At 40.5% G+C, this 19,541-nt stretch overlaps 2 protein-coding genes across 6 annotated transcripts in view; one reads left to right on the forward strand and one right to left on the reverse strand.

The window, feature by feature from the left end:
• Nucleotides 1-106: 106 nt before the first annotated feature.
• gmnn (geminin DNA replication inhibitor) lies at nucleotides 107-3,455 on the forward strand. The gene is made up of 7 exons (XM_008422025.2): nucleotides 107-207; nucleotides 513-578; nucleotides 1,727-1,825; nucleotides 1,901-2,054; nucleotides 2,136-2,218; nucleotides 2,458-2,568; nucleotides 2,930-3,455. Exons 2-7 carry the CDS (start codon nucleotides 528-530, stop codon nucleotides 3,080-3,082), a joined length of 651 nt encoding a protein of 216 aa, XP_008420247.1. The 5' UTR covers nucleotides 107-207; nucleotides 513-527; the 3' UTR covers nucleotides 3,083-3,455.
• A 616-nt stretch (nucleotides 3,456-4,071) lies between these two features.
• ripor2 (RHO family interacting cell polarization regulator 2) overlaps nucleotides 4,072-19,541 on the reverse strand; it is a 69,852-nt gene continuing 54,382 nt past the window's right edge. For 4 of the 5 annotated variants that reach the window (XM_008422028.2, XM_008422030.2, XM_008422027.2 and 1 more), the window contains 16 exons: nucleotides 18,537-18,686; nucleotides 17,721-17,784; nucleotides 17,522-17,565; nucleotides 15,145-15,270; nucleotides 14,894-15,042; nucleotides 14,382-14,511; nucleotides 11,912-12,661; nucleotides 10,863-11,047; nucleotides 10,355-10,517; nucleotides 10,144-10,276; nucleotides 9,890-10,051; nucleotides 8,657-8,830; nucleotides 7,660-7,862; nucleotides 7,495-7,578; nucleotides 7,295-7,385; nucleotides 4,072-6,663 (listed from right to left, as the gene is read on the reverse strand). In XM_008422028.2, the coding sequence (XP_008420250.1) occupies nucleotides 6,563-6,663; nucleotides 7,295-7,385; nucleotides 7,495-7,578; nucleotides 7,660-7,862; nucleotides 8,657-8,830; nucleotides 9,890-10,051; nucleotides 10,144-10,276; nucleotides 10,355-10,517; nucleotides 10,863-11,047; nucleotides 11,912-12,661; nucleotides 14,382-14,511; nucleotides 14,894-15,042; nucleotides 15,145-15,270; nucleotides 17,522-17,565; nucleotides 17,721-17,784; nucleotides 18,537-18,686 (2,709 nt within the window). In that variant the 3' untranslated portion in view covers nucleotides 4,072-6,562. The remainder of the gene's footprint in view (nucleotides 6,664-7,294; nucleotides 7,386-7,494; nucleotides 7,579-7,659; nucleotides 7,863-8,656; nucleotides 8,831-9,889; nucleotides 10,052-10,143; nucleotides 10,277-10,354; nucleotides 10,518-10,862; nucleotides 11,048-11,911; nucleotides 12,662-14,381; nucleotides 14,512-14,893; nucleotides 15,043-15,144; nucleotides 15,271-17,521; nucleotides 17,566-17,720; nucleotides 17,785-18,536; nucleotides 18,687-19,541) is intronic. The other variant, XM_008422029.2, reaches the window with a different exon arrangement.

The following is a 19,541-nucleotide window of genomic DNA, read 5'->3' on the forward strand; positions in this document are numbered from 1 at the left end:
CACCGTTCCCGTATGATGCATTCATACCTGTGTCTTTTCTCCTTCTCTATTGGTAGAAGAAGGAGGCGGAGGAGAAGAAAATGAAAATTCTTCATGGTGATTGGTGGCTTCACACGTGACTCGGTGTGCGTATTTAAGCCCCTGGCGCGAGATCTTTTAGTTGAGGAAAACAAGAGTGGTAAAGAGGTTCGGTTGAGATTGTGAAAGGTAAATTTACGTCTCCTAATGTTGGGCTGTTTGAAATATTCTTGTAATTAACACATTGACTAGAGATTGTGGTGTACGGGGGCTTATATTTAAGCCAAATTTGTACATCATTAGACTTGTATGGCGCTACCGTTAGCATAATATTTGAATTGGCTTGTTTTTAGCACGAGAAGACGTTTGTATCCTATTATTTTTGACCGTCTAGTCAACTGGAATCACAATCGACCCATGTCTAAATGCGTATTTTGCTTTGGTTTGATTTTGTGCAGTATCTGCTTTAATTTGTGCCCAACTTTATTTATCAGATCTCCGGAAAGAAAATGAATTCCGTTGGCAACGTGAAGCAGCAGAGATCCAATGAGAACATGAAGGTAAATCTGAAGTATTTCTTCTTGGGTTTTAAGCATGTTGTTTTTTATTTTATTTTATTTGATGCTGCTTTGTTGCTGAATTGTACACGGGTCTGCCCGGGCCCGTCTATTTCTAAACTCAACAGATGGTTAAGTAAAGAGGTATATGTATTTAACGGGTTAATTGTACAAGCCACCGCTCTTTTTTGTGTGTGTGTGAAGTTCATCGAAGATTTTAAAACTTAAACTCTAAATTTATCTCAAGTGGAATATAAACACTGCATCTAGATTTAAAAAGTGGCTGTGTTGCCTTAATAAAATGTGGATCCTTTTTAGCGTAGCTCAAAATTCACGCTCTTGGAAGTTTATAAATATGTTCTTGTTCACAGGTTCAAGAACTTGTAGCTGTAGTCTTTTCAACCTAACCAAACTCAACAATATTCTTATGGCATTTCAAAATGTCCTTCAGTTCAAAAAACACTACTTAAAGGGGAAACTACAATTTGAAATTGATTAACTCATGGCATCCTATCAACTCTTCACCCTGAAATTGATTGCATTAGTAATGTTGCCTTTTAAAGAACTGAAATTCTTGTTGGGCTCTCAAATGGTCCAAATCTCTGAAAGACGATTTAATCAGCCTCAAACCAATGGAGCTATTGAGGTCTAGCCAAACATTAACTAGGCTTTGTCCTGCTCCTTAATGAGCACTCAAGAGGAGCTTTCCCATGACCGCAATGACTTTGCCCTACCCTTGAGCTTGTGGCAGTAGTTTAAGGAGCCTTCTCTCTACTTTAGTGACATTGTAACTAAAGCCTTCTGTGTCAGGTGATGCCAAGCTCAGCAAATCATAACTCTGAGTACTTTCCTGTCACTGTGCACTAATTGGGCATTTTCTGACTTGTGCTAAGTTCTGGTTTTCCCTGAAGTCTTCTGTTATCACAATGCTTTTCTTCCTGAAGCACATGTTCTCCCCATTATTATGTACATGATTAAGTTGAATGCAATATTTGAAATTGATTTCAAGATGCAGTCTATGCATTAAACTTGATGTATATGTTTGCACTCGTATACCATATAAGGACTCTCCAATTCTATGTGTTTAATCAGAATTGCTGTAAAGGGGAAACTTGCCTTTTCTGATCTCTGAAGGTATATTTGTCTTTCAGAACTTCTTTGCATCGCCTCAAAAGGCAGTTGAAAAACAAAGACACAGCCTGCAGGTCCTCCAGGCTTCAGCAGTCAACGCAAGTTTGAAATTGACTCGGGTATGGCCTGCAGCAATAGTCTTGATTGTATAGCTGAGGGTTTGTCCGTTTCTAATCCCGATTCTTCTGTTTTAGACAGGAAAGGTTATTCCGAAGAGGAAACAGTGGATACTGGACCAGTCAAGAGGTCAGAAGAGGGTTAAAGTAGAAGTCAAAGCCACACAAACGGAAGAAGTTGACTGTGTACCAGATGGCCTGTCCAAAGAAGCATATGAACTTATGGTCAAAGGTAAACTTATGATTGGTTCTGTAACTGGTGAAAATCTGCTTGACCCTCTAGAAATGACATCTTTGTCTTGCACTTTTCTAGAAACTCCTCCTTCCTCTTACTGGAAAGAAGTAGCAGAACAACGACGAAAGGCTTTGTACAGCGTCCTACAGGAGAACGAGAAGGTGAGTTAAACACTAGGGGTCAGATAATGTTTAACTTTCTGAACGTTCCCACGCTCCAACTCCCTTGACCCTGGGAAAGAACCAGTCCAGACTGCAGTAAATGTATTCAATCATTAGTTGGCTTTTGTCTACTTCTCTGTTCAGTCAGGCCTGTCAAAACTGTCTTCAGTGCTTTTAAAGTTCTTCAGTTTGGTGACCTTGTACTTTGAGCTCTGACCAACTAATTTCTCTCAAACCAGTTGCACAAAGACATCGAAGCCAGAGATGAGCAGATCAGCAAGCTCCAGTCTGAGAACGAAGAGCTGCAGGAGCTGGCGCAACACGTGCAGTACATGGCTGACATGATTGAGGTCTGTACTCTGCATATCTACCAAACACCTGGCATGGATTTTCTTTGTCCTGTCTGCCTTTGTCTTAAAGCTCAACCTGATCTTGGATTGCAGTAAAGGGCATAATTAGGCCTTGACATATTAGGTTTCTGAACTTGATGCTGCTTTTTATCCAAAAGTGCAGCAGTTTTGGCAGTGGCATACAGGTCTGTAACTGGAGCTGGTACACTTAATCCAATAGTTTAAATGCCTCCCTTGTGCACTATGGGTTGAAGTGTTTTTTTGTTTTTTTGTTTTTGTTTTCCCCCAGAGTAAATAAAGTTCATTGTAAAGGCATAATCTTTCTTGGTACTAATTAACAACTTGTATAATGTGTTTACAGAGACTGACTGGAAAGAGTCCAGAGAGCCTGGAAGAAATGAAGGACATTGCATTTGATGCAGAAGAGGCGGGTCCAGCTGAGCAAGAGGAGGCAGACTACAGTGATGAAGAGACGTCGTATCATGACGAAGCAGGACCCTCAGGATTAAACTGACTTTAGAAAGACCCCCTTTTGAAGGAGATGTGCTCTCTTTTGTTAAACTTGTAATTTTTGAGTTGTTTGCAGCTTTTTATCATTTGAGTTTAAATTTAAACGCATTGGACAGTTTGTCTCCATCTTTCAATACAAAGAACTTTTGTCGGGTAATTGACTGGTATTAAGCCCTCACTGACTCCTGGGTACTTTTATAGAGGAGCCCTGTAGTTTAAAACTGAAACAAATGTTTTCCAGACTTCAACCTTGTTTTGCAGGGTCTTGTATGTTAATAAATCTGGCTGTTGGCAGACCCTTGTCTCAGTTTAAAACGTAAAACCACTTTTTAACTGATTTTGTACATAGTCTATACAATAAAATTTAAAGAAACTGAGTTCCTGTTGGCTATTCTTCACTTTAAGGGTGTGTGTGTGACAGAACTGCTAAATTTATCAAGTAGCTCCTTTACTGCACTTTGTACATTTTGGTATTGAACAACTTTTAAAGTGAAGATAATTGTTTTATAGAAATGGGTCATGTTGACACTTTCTGCCTTTGCACCTTCTCATTTAATACCCATTTGCAGTTTGAAGGCTGCCTCTTTCTACATGCAAAGACTTCCCGTTTTGTTTACGGTAAAAAAAAAAAGCTTAGCTTTTTGCCCTCATTTAGCTTTTAACGCAAGTCAAACGGCCAATACAGAATTAGGAAAGACTTGAACAGAGCTGACTCTTAGGATTAATTTAAGATGCAGTTCAATTGGTAGCAAGTACTCTTAAAAATGCCCTTTTTAAGAGAACTAAACATTTTGCTGGGTGCGAGTACCTTGTTTGCATTACCTGGCAATTTTTGGCCTAATCTAATTTGTTCCAATTTCTTTTCAGCATAGCTGAGCCTACATCATCCCATATAGATCATTTCAAATTAAGGTGACAAAGGCTGGACTTTTTTTCCCAAAATTTTAAGGGCCATTGTTGATGGCAAATACTTGTAGAAAATCAAAACGGTAATTTTAAATATGCAAAAATATACTTTATTGCAATATTGGAGCACAAATACTGCTAACAGATGAGTAGTAGATGGATCAGTGCTGAAGCTATGGACCACAGATTAATTTCAATTTCAGCAAAGTGTTAAAACTGTAAATGACTCCACATGTGCACACTTGCCTGCTTGTACTCGACAGTGCTTGGTATTCACATGGCCCACTAATTATAAACACTGGTCAACTGCAAGTTCATAAAAGGGAGAATGCTATATACAGAAGGTTAATTTAGATGCTAGGCTAAAAATACTGTACTGTTATGCACATAATGAAATGAAAATTGCTTCAGATTTGGACCATACTTTGCAAAAAGTGTATAGAAAAACAAATGACAATATTTTAGTAACTTCACACATTTACAGATAATACAGGAAAAAAAATACAATGTATAAGAATATTTAATATGGCTTAGAACTGGATTCAGAAGTTACATCTAAATGTAACAAGATCCATCTATTGTGGGTTTAATTCTTTAAGTTGTGCTTTTCCTTTTAGATCTGAGTTCTGGCCTTAATGCAAATGTTTTATTGAAAATACATTCTCTTGAATTAGCTCTTTTTTTTTGTTAAAAAATGGTCAAAATTATAATTAAATTTCCTTTGGTTACAGTACATCCTCTAGTTGATAAAGTAACATTTATAAATATATAGAAGTCTCAAACTTTTTTATGATACTTCAATGAAGAAAACATATCAAATCTCCTCCAAAAAATGATAATCTAATATATTTCTATTAAAATAAACTCCAATTAAAATTAACCATCAGTTTACAAGACCATGATAAAACTATCAAGGTCAACAGTTCACGTTAGACCTGAAAATACAACATAAATATGAAAATTATTCACAGAACATGGTTTTTCTGCATTACTTGCAGCTTAACTCTGAAAGAATAGTAGAGTTACAAGGAGTAAATAAATAGGAAACAGGTTTTTATGTGAATGTTTGTCTTGTGTTAGCACTCGACTCAGTAGTACAGGTAGCATGATACAAGCAGGCATTTCAAGTGCAGCTCAATAAATCAAAATATCATTCAAAAGCTTGTCTCGATTTAATTCAAAAAGTGACCTTGTGTCACTGATGCCTAAAATATTTTCACAATTATCGCGTACAAGTAAGGAGCTAAATTTTGTCAACTGGTGAACTTTCAAAATGAACCAAAATAAATGGCTGAAATACAATTTTTTGCTTTGTGAACTCCATGACTTTAATTTAACCTTAAAGTATTCTCAAATTTATTGAGATGCACCTGTAGATCCTTACCTCCGGTCATTTTTTTTCCCCACACAGCGTTTTAGAGATGTGGAAAAACAAAGCCTTTTAATATGTAAATGTGCAGTTAGCCTAAAACGAGGCTACGATACCACTCAGTTCCTATCCTCTTCTTTTTTTTCTCCTTTTTTTCAGATATTAAAACGTGCGTTCTCTAGAAATCCCGAGCCGGATTTAATACCCTGCAGCGGCTCCTGACCCGGCAGGAAAAAAAAAAAACATTTACAAAAAGGAGCTTCTGTGGAATCTGCCGCCTCGACCTCATCAAGGCTCAGGTGGTCGAAGCCGACGTCATCCAGCGGGCTCCTCGTATCGACGAGGTGCACGAAAACGAAAGAAAAAGAAAACAATCATATGTACAAAACAAAAGATTGCACTTGTTAAACTGCAAGCGTGAAAAGGCTCAGACATAAAACTGCTGAGCGAGTGGAACAGAGGGCCCCTGCTTCATCTCTTCACAAAGGAGGCTGTAAACTGCTTTCTGACTTCACTTACTGCTAAAAAAAAACAAAAAAAAACACCATCTTCCACCAACATGTCTTTCAGCCTATGCAAAATCCCTGAAAATCAAATGGAACGTACCAGAAAACACGAATCAAATTACACTGCGAACACAACCAGGTGTATTTTCCAGCCGTGTAAAAGATGCTGCATTTACAAGCTTTCTAGTGCCGTCTTCTGAAAGCACCTAAAAAGCAACGCAACTAAAACATGCTGCAATAATTACTTAAAAATCACAAAAAAAATTTAAGCGACACGTCGGTCTGTAGATATGAACAGATTCCTTAATAGTAAGTGATGTGGTTGGTGTGTGCTTGTTTCCAAGGAGAGGATGCTTTGCAGGAATATCCACAGTCTGTGCAGCAGCAGCAGCAGCAGCTTTGGGTCCAGTCAAGTTCCAGCTTCGCTTCCAGTTCAGCCTGAGACTTGGCCTGCCTGGCTCAGAAAGCAAGTTAAGAAAAGAGGAGTGCTCATATTAAAGTAAAAAGAGTCCAAGTCCGGATCCAGGAGGGGTGTAGGTTGTGTGTTACGACCGTCTGTTTGGTGTTAGTTCTTCTCGAGAGGCAGCTACGAGCATAAATCGGTTTCTTGCCGTCAGACGGAGAAGCAGAGCAGCTCGGAGAGCTCGACGTCGTCCCCTCAGCGCTCCTCGGCAGTTTGTTAGGTTTCAAGCGGCTCCATGGTTCAGAAGGCGGTGGTGACGGCGTTTCCTCTCCGCGTGCCCAGACGGACCATATCCCCAACCACAGTGTCCAGCTGCTCGTACGCCAGCTGGCCCTCCTCGCCTACGGCAACAGAAACACAGGAGGTTTTAATATAATGATCATTCTTGATAAACCAATTATCAAGGCTCAAGCATCTTTTGCCAGTTTGTTTTTCTGCTTAAATATGAAGGTAATCTTTCCGACGTGGTCAAAAACAGTGGAGGAGAAAGTTAAAATAGGTTGGATTTATTCTTTGTCATGTTTAAAATAATAAAATCTATCAAAGAAGAGAACCTAAAATTTAGCTACAAACCACATTTCATGCAAGCAACACATGCTTGCCTGCATGTCGCTGGTCATAAAATACGCAAGTGATCGACGTCAGGCTCACATGCCACAAGAATGGATTTTATTTGTATTCTTTTATTCTTATTCATGATTTTTTTTTTTTACCAGGTAAGGATATTTTGTGTAAAGACAATTTTAAAATAATTTTTTGTAGTGTGTGGCAACATCCTGAGCAGCAGCTCAAAAATGAATTATTTTATGTTTATCCTTCCCCACTTAATATACTCACAAAATAAAATTCGTCACTTATAAAATCCAATATTAAGTTACACTGGTTGGCCAGTAGGAGGCGTAGTATCAGTCCACGTCAAATGTAGGTTTTAGAGAAACGATTCTATTTCCAAGGATTCAAAACGGCACTCACCAAATGTGAGCAGCGTCTCTATGGCGACATGGCGCAGCTCCTCATCAGCTGAATCACACAGCGATACGACCGCTTTCAGGCTCTCCACTGCCTTCAGACGCAGAAAAAAAATGCATTTGTGAATCCTACAAGCAAGCCATATTCTTCTATCTTTAGAAGTGTGTAACTGCTTTCAGACAACAGTGGGATGCGACTCTGACCTGCAGACAGCTGAGAGCCGAGCAGGCCGCCCTCTGGCTCTGAACTCCAGCCTCCGACAGCGCCTGGGTGTAGTACTCTACAGCCTGCAAAAACAAGACAACATTCAGACGCTGCTTCCGCTTAAGACTCCAATGCAAGCCTGGGCTCCGGTCGCCGCTGCTCACCCTGGTCCTGAAGTGTCTGTCTGACGCTCCAGAGGAGAGGTAGTCGGCTGCTGCCTTGTTGACCTGGGGGTCTTCTGCCGTCAGCAGGGAAGCCAGGGCCCTCAGGGTGCCGTTCTGAGGCCAGAGAGTCGACAAAGGCACCTCCTCCAGTTGTGCCAGATGCCGAGAGAAATCATCACCGCACAGGGTCTTCGCAAAGCCCTCTGCAAACGAACACAAGCGGAAAACGATCAAAACCTCTGCTTTCAATAACGAGCATTTGGATGCATTTTGGACGAGCTTTGTTGCACTTTTAAGCCATATAAAACACAAAGTATTGCATTACTCTAAAAACAGAAAGAAAAGGATAATATTTAAATTTGTATGCTTTTTTTTTCTAACAAAAAAAAAATGCATTTATATTCAACTTCCGATATTCGATATTCTGTAGGACCGTATTGTGCAACAATTAAATTAGATTTTATTTAGGGGCAATCAGAGGGACAAAGGGGAATCTGTGGAAATGCGTAGCAACCCCAGCAAACACACCAACGTTTGTAATTCCAATTAAAAAACAAATCTAAAAAAATATATATATATTTAAATTACTGGGTATGAATAGTTTTGTACGGAATACATTAATGATTTGGGGTAACTTGGCAGATAAATATCTCATATGAAGAAGAAGAAATTAACTTTTGTTGTACTCAAATCTTTATAAAGGCCTTTCTTTTGCAAAGTGATCTGAAAGATATGAATTTCAAATTATGTTCTCTTCTTTCAACACAACTAAGGATCCTCATATTTAGTTTTTAGGTTCTACATTTAATTTTCATCAGTGTCAATTTACGGCAAAAACCTTAAAAACTCAGAAGCCTGAAAAGTCATCAAATTACATTTATTAATAACTGAAAAAAAAACAAAAAAAACAAATGCTGTTTGGTTTAAGTTAAATAATTATTTGAGGAAAAACATAAACTGATCTTTTAAAAAAAGGGCTTTGCCTGTAACTTCTCACCTTCTCTGGCCAGGTGCAACAGGTGAGTCTCCATGTCCTGAACGTCGCGCTGCAGGATGTAGTTGTGGAACTGAAACACAGTCAGGACGTCCCGGGACAGCGCCGCAGCAGGAGGGCCGTGCGCCGCAGCCAGGTCACTCCTGTCCACCATCTCACCCACAACCATGCCAATCACTGAAGAAAAGGAAATATATATATTTCCGGACTTGAGTACCATCTAGTCAAATTTTAAGCTCTTTTATGAACATTTGAAGTAAATGCAACTTTTCTAACTTCCTGTAGCAGATTGCTGTGCTGCAGTGCTAATGCTAGGACCAACAAGTAACATTTTTGCTTCGTTACCTCAAATTCTGTCATTTTTTCTACATTCTAAGAGGTTTTTATATTGAAATTTATATTTACTGTTCTCTCTTTTCCCCCCCAAACCTTGCTAAAAATGTAGATTTTTAGCAAGTAAACTGAAATAACACTCTCACTGTGGGTTAGTCTAACGATCATCATTAATGATCTTAGTGATTTAAGATCATTATTGGAATGATCTTAAATCATTCCAATTAAAATATTCACTGCAAAAGTACAAAATCTTAGCAAGTATTTAATTTTTTTTTTGTCTAGCTTCTGGTGCAATTATTTTTAATTAAATGGAAATAAGACAAAACTAACTAGTAACATTTCAGCAAGATACAGGAGCTCATTTCACATCAATAACTCCTTAATATTGATTTTTTTAAAAGGCATTAGTTCCACTGGCAGATCTTATTTCCAACTTGTAACTGGTCTTGTTTCCCATGTCATAAGTGAAAGAGTCTGCCAGTAGAGCAAGTCCTTTTTTTAAAGTCAGTATTGAGGAATTATGGTTATAAAACAAGCTCCTAGATCGCGCTGAAAAGTTACTTGTAAGTTAGTTTTGTATTGTTTCTAGTGTATTAAGATTTTTGCACTAGAAATTAGAGAAGATTTTTTATTGTTGCAGAGTTGTTATTACTTAAAAAGAGGAACTCAGTTAAACTAACTAAATAAACGTAGCTTGTAAGTTAATCTAAATAAGAAAGGGCATTTTACACATTAATTCATTGAGTGTGTGGACAAACATAATCATGCGTTTTAAACAGCTTACTTCTGAGAATGAATTTGTCTAATTTCTAGCGTAATTCTTCAGATGGATCTGGTGTAAGAGGCTCTACCTCAGGAACAAAATGAAAACTGCTGTTGGTTTACAGGTCAAGTGCCAACCTGCGTCAGTGCTGTGTGGGTGTCTTTCCTGCAGCACTGCTGAGTAGCGCTGGTTCATGTGTTTGAAAACCCGGTCCAGCGTAGTGTGGAAAAGCCCCGCAGAGCCGCTGCACTCTGACCACAGAGTCATCAGCTGCGAGCGCTCCGCAAGGCTTGGGAGAACTGGAAGGAGAAACGTCGCGCAACGCAAGATCAGGCGCTTAGATTTTTAAAAATAAACGTCAAACTCTGGATTTTAAGTTGTCAGCTGGTACCGTCGGCAGCGGAGGTGACGGCTCCGAGCCTGTCAACGCTGATCTCTGCCAGCTCCTCCAGCAGCTGCGTCTGTCCCGACAGTTTGAGGAGAACACCGCGTCGCTGCCACACACCCATCCCGCTGGTCAGCATCTACCAGAAGATTTAGTGTTACACTTCAATAAACGCGTCGTGTTCCAGTTTCTGATGGCAGAAGGTGTGAAAAACTACCTGGATGAGGTGAATGCAGTACTGCAGGTGGATGACGATGGCTACATCCAGGTTTTCATTTCCAGTGGTGAGCGGCATCGGACTTCCTGCCACGCTGTTTCCAACCCCGGTGTCTTCTGTCAGGGCTTCACTCAGGTGACCTCTGGCCTCCGGATGCTGGCTCCTGAGTAGCACACACCAACAGCGGCCACAGGGTGGCAGCATTTTAAAACGTCGTACTTTTCCAAAGATGCGTTCAAATTCAGATTTTCTAACAATCTGAACATCAGAGTAGAAAACATCGATTTGGTTGTGTTCAATTGTCTGTATGTTTTAATAACAAAACTCTTCTAAAGTTCTACAGCATTTGAAGGAATATTTTACTGCTTTGTTGTGATCTGGACAAAATAATCTCTTTCCCTGCTACAAAAACCTCACCAAGTGCTATTTGGTCTCAATAAGTGAAAGAAAGTTACAAAAATGAAACTGAAGTAAAACATCAAATCTTCTAGTTCCTTCAAGAACTCACTCAATCCTTTCTGGGTCTGCATCTAAAGGTGGAGATTTCTGTGGGAGACTGCAGATGCCCGTGTTGTCGTCTCCGGTGTCGTCGTCATCAAAGTCAGACGTGTTGAGGAAGTCGAAGCTCTCCAGGGCGCTCTCCACCGTCAGGCTGAGGCTGGACGACCGGCTTCTGTGACCCGGCAGGCGACACTGTGGAAAAACAAGAGCACCACATGGAAAAAAAGGCCATTAAATGCTACCAAAGATGAGAAAAGTAAGGAGGTTAGAGTCACAAACCTCACTGTACTATTTTATTAGGAGTTTTTTGATAAACCAAAACAAAATTTGGAAGTGGGAATGTAAGGACTTTTCGACATATTTTACATAAAAAAATCTAAACTGTACAGAACCATCTGCAAACTTTGATTTTCAAGTCTTGCCACAGATTATAATTTGGTTTATAATCTATCTGAACTTTGATTGGGTCATATTAATACATGTATACACCTTGATCTAAACCTTTCAGCTGTACTTCTGGTTGTACGCTCAGTGCCGTTTTTCCAGCTGGAATGTGAATCTAATGTCTAAGCAGGGCTTGAATTAATTATAGAGGACGGATTATGCAAAATTCACATTTTGCAAGTTTTTATACTTTTACCACTTTTTTAAAGTTTTACCATTTGGGTTCCAACTTTTTATAAAAACAGCCCAATAAAAAAAAACAAAAAACAGAAGATATTTGGAAATAAGTTAATGTTTTTGGCTGTCTGAAAAGTGAGTCATTTCAAAAACGTACTGATTGATAAGTCACAATCGATAGGACTGTGTTACCTAGCAACCCCGAGCCCTCACCTATAGCAACCCAAACATGCATAATTTTCCGCCACTTCACAATTTTGTACTATTTTGTATTGTTCAGTTGCAGAAAAAAAAATAAAAAAATTAAAGATGACGTTTTTAATGTTTAGGAACTGGGGCAGTAATAAAACTTCTAAGCTAACAGTGAGTGTGATTATCATTTGCTGCCTCTCTCAGTCACTTATCATAGATAGCAGTCCTTGATGTGATCATCACCTTGAGCAGGTCCTCCAGGCGCATCACTTCCTGCTCCAGGTCTTGCAGCTCCCTGCAGCGATGGGTCAGCGACTCCAGCTTGGTCAACAGGCTGTGGATGGCTTCCTCCAGGCTGCTCTCCAGGAAAGCCCTGCTCCCCTCCCCCGCCCAGCCCAGGCTGCCCCCGGCTTCAGCCGAGCTCCCGGCAGGTGAGATGATTTCTGACGACGTCAGCCTCTTCACAAGCTGCCTGGTCAGGTTGCCCGGCTCCTCAGTGTCCAGCTCCACCGGCTTCAGTTCGTCGGCGTGGTCCAGGAAGACGTCCTCGGGCGCCACGGTGGACAGGAGTCCGTCAGAGCACAGCGACGGCGCGGCCGAGCCGCAGTTGGAGATGGAGTTGCGCTGGGACTCGGTGCGCTCCCACTCCGAGTCGGCGACGTCGGCTTCGTCGCTGGCAAGGCTGGCACTGTTCCTGCTCCCTCTGCTTCCCGTTTCCCCGTCCTCCTCGTACACTTCCTCCTCCTCATCTTCCTCTTCCTCCTCTAGATGTTCCTCTGCAATGGAGTCCTCCCTGGTCTGCAGGATGGGGGTGGGTAACGAATCTGTGTCTGGAGGAGTGACGGTGATCTCGGGGTTGGACTGGCTCTGGGAGAAGGAGCTCTGGGCGGGGCTGGCCGAAGACCCCGACGTGTCAGAGAAGGTGAAGGACAGACGTTTGCACTCGGCCACACCGCAGCCGCCATTCTCAAAGACGTCGTCCGGTAAAGTGGACTGGAAAGGCAAAGAAAGGAGTCAAACTTTAAAACATCGACGGCAGCGAGACGATTTCAAATCTGGGCATCTAGACAGGAACGATCAGAAACGACAGCTTTAACTCTTCTCTTTAAAGACGAAAAGGATTTAGTTCAAAAGAGAGTAAAAAAAGTGAAGTAAACCATAGAAAATCAAGTGTTGGTGAGTCATTTACATACATCCTTATTTCTTTGTATATTATATTGATTTTCAGATTTCAATGATGAACTTAAAGCCTTGTTTTTCTGAGATGGAAGGAATTATGCAAAAAAACTAAATTTGCTGCTTGTAAGAAGAATGGATTTTATTTAATCCACACAAGAACATATTTTTCCATACAGACAATAATATGAACCTACTATAATATTTGGATAGATGTTCATAAGGCAAAATCAATGTAGAGAATTAATTTTGTAGCCACCAACAAGCTTTTTTCCATATTTCCTGCTGGAAGTTTAGTCTCTTTTTTCCATTATATATTTTTTTTCATATTATAGCGTTCATACCTCAGTTCACAGTGCAAAGCTCTGACCATTCCAGAACCTTCACACTATCCCTCTTTATTCAATTTAATTCAATTCCAAAATAATCTACTAATCCTAAAGAAAATATATTCACTCCAGAACCAGTTTTGACGTTGTGGTAAAATCTCAACCATCTAGATGTTGAGCTGAGGTAAAGTAAAAGAAAAATGGAGGTAGTACAGCTTTAATCCATCCACTCAGTGCATGGCACTAAAATGACCGGCAGTAAAACAGCCCCTCAACATGATGCTGCCATTACCGTGCCTGATGGTTGATAGCTTAATTAATCATTGAGAACAAACTTCTTAATCTTTATTTCACCTAACCATGAAACGTTTCTCTAGAAAGTATTTGGCTTGTCCATGTGGCAGGATGTGAATTCCTGTAGAGCTCGAACTTGTCAGTCTAAATGTTAATATAAAACTCACTTTATCAACGGCACTGATGTTACACCATCTTTCATGTTGTAGTAGATTTATGTCTTGGTTGGTTCTGGGTCGTTTTATGATCATTTTTATAATCTCATTTCATTTGTAGCTGATCTTTTGGCTGGAGAATACACAGCTGAACTCTCCAGCTAAACAATGATCCCAAATTAAAACAGCCTCAAATAAATACAACACTAATGCCTTCATCAAGTGTATGTAAATTTATCACCAGCACTGCATAGCATGAATGGCTAGAAGCAAGTCATGCACATCCACAAGCAAACTAGCACACATGCAATTCTGCAGGTTTTAGAGTGAAACTGGACAAACCAGCTCAGTCGTGTTGCAGGTGCAACACAGTAAGGATTCCAGAGGGGGGCGGCGGTGGGCTGATGAGGGGCACACAACACACTCACATAGACCTCCAGACTGGATCTGGGCCTGGGCCGGAGCGAGGCCAGGTCACCAAAAGAGCGGCTGCGCCTTAGCTTCTCCAGCAGCGTTTCTCGCAGCATTTGGAGGAAGGAGAGGCGCTGGCGCTCGACGGGATACGGCGGCCACTTCTTTACCCAGAGCACACAGGGATGAGGGAGAGGGGCGTTTTGGGTATGAGCAAGAGCAGGATTATGAGACACCGAAGGGCATTATGACGTGGAACCGGATGGACGAGGGTTAGTATGACACAGATGATGTACAAAAATGATTCGGTTTGTTTTGTCATGCAGCACAGGTAGTGCTTGGACTTACAAAGAAGGAGCTGTCCTGGAAGGTGGGGGTCTCCGGAGTACCCTGGCTGTAGACCGATACTCGTCTCTGGAGGGCTGCAGCTTTGCTCAAGTTGCTCGATGATAGAGTCAGGTCTTCGACATCGAAGGGGCTAAAAGAGTGAAAGAAAATTATATGAATTATGAGTAGGTTCCAAGAAGGAACTCGTTGAACTGCTAATTTCCAGTCTCCCCACTAGGTGGCAGGACACCACAAGCTACACACCAGCACTGTGTTTGCAGCTCCTAACAGTTGTGGGCGTTCTGAATATGAAGTGAACATATGGCAAGTCCAGTAATAGACTCTAAACGGATCAAAATAGACATTGGCTGCATCCCACAAGCTCTGCTATGCAGCAATTTCTTCCATATGCTGGGGATAAACAACTTACCCTTCGAAGATTAACTTAAAATGACGAAACGACGGAGGAACGCTTTGTATTTTATCATAAAATGTGACTTCGCGATTGTCAATTCTTACAAACGTCTACTTACTACCACGTCACCTCCAGGTTGAGCTTGATTGTTCCCAGGTCGTTGACATCCACAGCCACCACCTGGGGCATGGCTGTGAACAGCTCCTTGGTCTCACAGATGACACTGCCCACCAGCATATGAGTGGCCAAACCCTTCAGCTCGGTCACCTGTCGAAGGGAAACGCACGTTTCAATCCCCGACCGCAGGGCGGGAGAGTCGACTCGACTGCAGCCGCTCTGCGTTTTGTAACCGTGTTTTCTCTGCGGCACCTTGATGTTGATGAGATCGGAGATGAGGGGCATGAAGACCATCTCGTCTCCGTCCCAGCTTTGCCTGGAGTTCACTTCGATTCTCCCCTTCAGCTTCCAGCGCTGCCGACCGTACCGCATGAAAATCTGACGAACGGGACAAAAAGAAACGAGACTTTAATGTAAAATTATTCTGATTACCGAGTCCTATCCAGATACAGTACATTATCTTCTTCTAATACAAAATGTTATCCTCTATCAGCTTCTCAATGTAATATTCAACAATGTAGCTCCTAAATATTTAATCGTCTTCTTTAGCTGACTTCTTACTGGCAGCTATAATGAAGTTTAAGGACTTAGATAACAGATAAGTTTCATTCCCTTATGAATATAATCAAAGGGAAAACAGGGGTTTAAACTGTGGGAGCTGTTTTATGCAACAACTCTGTACACTTTGGCAGGTTTTCACACGAAAAACATCAAATACTCGTTAACACACTTTGAGCAATGATAGTTAGCATGTGGCATAAATGAGATACAATTAACTTTAAATCTGACTGAAACTGGACAGAAAACAAAAACAGCTCTAATTAATGTCATTTAATAAAAAGTGTTCAGAAATTAATCCTCCAAGCATTCACTACATGCCAGTGTATAATACATCAGGCCACATTGTGGCGATATTCAGTCATTTTAATTCAGGAAGCATGAATCAATATTATTCAGTCCATATTTATTAGCATCCTTCTATTTAACACTGGCAATCACTGTGAAATTATATAATTGCTTGTATAACAAGCTGGATTATTTTGGCACATAAAGGCTTCCACTGAAACTATTATTTAAAGTTGTTTGAATAGTAAATCCAAGTAAGTTGAATTTAGTCATTTTTACTCAACAAAGGGTGTGGGCGTTGCATAAACTTTGAAAGGCCTCTGAACTTTCCTGTTTTCCTCTGATCTTTTCAGAGACATGCAGCATTAATCAAACTATTTTCCTAGACAGGCCACCTTCATCACTTTATCGCTTCTATCATCTAATCCTTCACTTTGATTTTTTTATTTGCTTATGATTTTTTGCGCCCACTTTGATTGAAATTTCGATTGTCTGCTTAAGAAACTGCTCATCTTGAGACATCCGTTTTCTTCACAGTGGTAATTTTCCCAATAGCAGCAGGGGTTAAGGAAGCAGATGACAAGTTCAAATGGCTTCTCGAAACATATTTAAATAAATACTGATCGCGGGTTGTCAGTGTTTTGAGTCGAAAAGTAAACCGCCACACTATCACATTCAAAGGCCAACCTTTTCAACGACTTTTTCAAGCGCCTCCATACGCTTTACTTAGGTTGAAAGTGATTCCTCTCGTTTTCCCCCATCTAACAGGAAGCCTGCATTTCTAGAATAAATTTCAACCCTGAGACATTGCCTGATGTGTAATGTGTAAAGCCGCGAGTCAGACAAAACAAGAGGGTGCTCATTTGTTTTGGGATTGTGAAAATGTGGGATAATAAACATGTGCAGAATGCAGTAAAGCATACAAGAGATAACGTTAATAAGCAACAGCCATCTCTGACTGCAAGAAGTCCCCAGAAACAAAGTGAGAAATAAATATTATATGCTCTCAGAGCTAAGTTGCTATAACTGCTCCTTGTAAAAGTTTAATTTTATGAATCACTAAAAAAGTAGACGCTATATAAATAAGACATACCAAAACTACAAAAATAGGCCAGCATCAAATCGGACTTTGCAGAGACTTTGACACTGGCATATGAATAAAGCTAAACCCTTAAATACTGATTTCATGCACATGACAGGTAATATCAGAGTAGATGGAAAAATGGCTTTCAAAGTAAGCTTAAAACACAACAAAGAGTCAAAAACAGGAAGCAGCTCCATATATGGGTTATTGGCATAGAATCTAATGACACAATCTTTGAGCCTCTTTATGATTACTGTAGTATACAAAAAATATATATTTCTCAAGTCTAACAGATGTGTAGCTGCTTACAAAAACAAAATTGGGTCAACTTTTGCAAGAAAGATAATCTTGGGCAAAAACCACTGGAACTAAACAGGTTTAAAAACTGGATTTCTCCTCACCCTCAAAAACATAAGCATGTTTCGCCTCGGGGTTATGAAACAACTGCTTTATTACTTTAGGGAAAGGAACAACCCAAAGCTGAGAGGAGAAGGCACAGTGTGACGGCTTAAGCTTTTAAATCGACTGGGTGTCGTTTGTGAGCATAAAGTCGATCTGGTCAGAATCAGAGCATAATATTTCAGCAGTAGTATTTCACTTATTACTGAAGAATCTAAGAACATGAACTAAACTTGGCGAATTTTCAAATTTCTTATGTTAGTAGGATGGTTATTAGGAAGAAAATGAAAATATGCTTACCTCATATTGGTCTCCAGGACAGAGCCTAGCAAAGCCTGCCAATCCTATCAAAATAGAAAAAATGGGACAATTGGTAAATTGCAACCAAAATATGCATGCAATTACAAATTTCAAATTCAGGCCAAATTAGTAAACATTTTCATAGGATTAAAAGAAAAAAGCAAAATGATCACGGTACTTTTCCTTTGAGTGAACTCACCTTTCATTTTGATGTGAAACTCCCCAAGCAGATTCTCCAGTTCGCTCTCAAAAGCACTCATGTTCTAGACAAAATAAAATACAAAAAAGGTCAAACAAAAAGGATTCACAGAAAGCAGAAAGAGTTATCTACTGATTCAACACCAAAGTGCGGTGGAGGAATCCTCTGAGCATTTATGGACAGGTGAGGACGCAGGTGTGAGTGTGTGTGTGTGTGTTTGGGGGGGATTTAAAGGCACAGGTGTTTACAAATGAGGGTAAATAGTAGTCCCTATAATATATTGTAGGCGTTGTCTAGTGCGATGTAAACAGTAATACACATCTGTGAAGAGGTTACACTACTCTTTGCTTCAAAGAGCCCAGATAGTCTCTTAGTCTTTTAAAGTGGTCTGTCTCTGTGCTTTCTGGGGGTCATTCAAAGATTTCTGTTTCTGTTTTTAAGACTTATTTTGTTCCACTCACTTTCCCAATCACTTGGACAGTTCTGCCTGAAATGTTCAGAGCTTGAGGTATTGCTTTATAACCCAATTCTACTTTAAACATCTGCACAACTTTCTCCTTGACCCGACTCCTGGTTTCTTCATGATAATGTCGATCGCTAAAGTTCTCCAACAAGCTTTACCGAACAGCTGGAGTTGATCTCGCAAGTATTTTCTACTTAAAGCTTTGGTCCATCCCATTAAAATACGTTAATATTTGTTGTTGTAACGTAATAAAAAGCTGGCAAAAAAAAGAAGAAGGATGCTTTGAGGTTAATGCAACTAAAACCACCGTGTTTATCTACAAGCCTAATATTTGCAGAGTTTTCCTGCAGTACCTCGGTGTACTCCTTGTACCGGCGGTTGACCTCTGCAATGCTCTCTTTGGTGCCTTTGGTGGAGGGAGAGGAGGAGAAGGCCTGCTTCATCCTGATGGCACCGTCCCTCAGGCGGCTCTGGATACAGAAAGCTTCGTACAGCTCATCCACCTGAGGACAAACATTTAGGAGAAAGCGGACGGTCGTATACGGTTTCTATTTTAAACAGTTTATGTGAGAAAAGGAGGAAAATACACAAAGAGAAGGATGGAAAATGTATGCAAAACCCATAAATGACAGGACACACAAACCAGAAGAGTCTTAAGGTAAACTGTCTGCAGCTGGTATGAATATGTGTAGCCGCAGGCTTTAAGGACCCCAGTCTGTAACACAGTGGGATGCTTCCCTTCTGAGGTACCGTCAGACTGGGCTTAGAGCTCAGCTGGAGAGGATTTCAGGTTTCAGCCCGAGTTTATGCTCTGCAGAACAGCACAGAAACGAGGAACATCTCTATCAACGTCCGGATAATTTACTGCGAGGTAAAAATGACGAGGTTTCAGAAGAGATGCAGATTAGATACTGCAGCATCTTCTGTCATGTCAACATTATTTTTTTCCCCCTTACTTCAATTTCCACATATGAAATCTAAATCTCACATTATTTCCCCAAAACATTAAATGCAATTTATATGCAAGGTTGAAATTGAGCTAAGTACACAAAGAAGCAAGTATAACTGATTATCTCAAGCCAACTAACCTAGAAATATTAAAACAAAGCAGATACTCAAAGGTCGAAGTAGTGCAGAGTAACAAACTCTGAAAGCATAATTCACCTGGACTTCTAATTTCTGTTTTTTTGACCTTCCTGAAGTCACATATGATCAAAGTGGCAGCCCGGCAAAACAAACCCTTTGATGAGGTGAACCTCATCAAAGGGAAATATAGCTGCCTGACTGGTGCCAGCGCTGAAATATTGATGCTGAGTGCTTTTTATGGCACTCATTAGGGAGACGCTGGAGCGAACGGC

This window comes from Poecilia reticulata, linkage group LG11, assembly GCF_000633615.1.
Source record: "Poecilia reticulata strain Guanapo linkage group LG11, Guppy_female_1.0+MT, whole genome shotgun sequence".
NCBI classification, from domain to species: domain Eukaryota; kingdom Metazoa; phylum Chordata; class Actinopteri; order Cyprinodontiformes; family Poeciliidae; genus Poecilia; species Poecilia reticulata.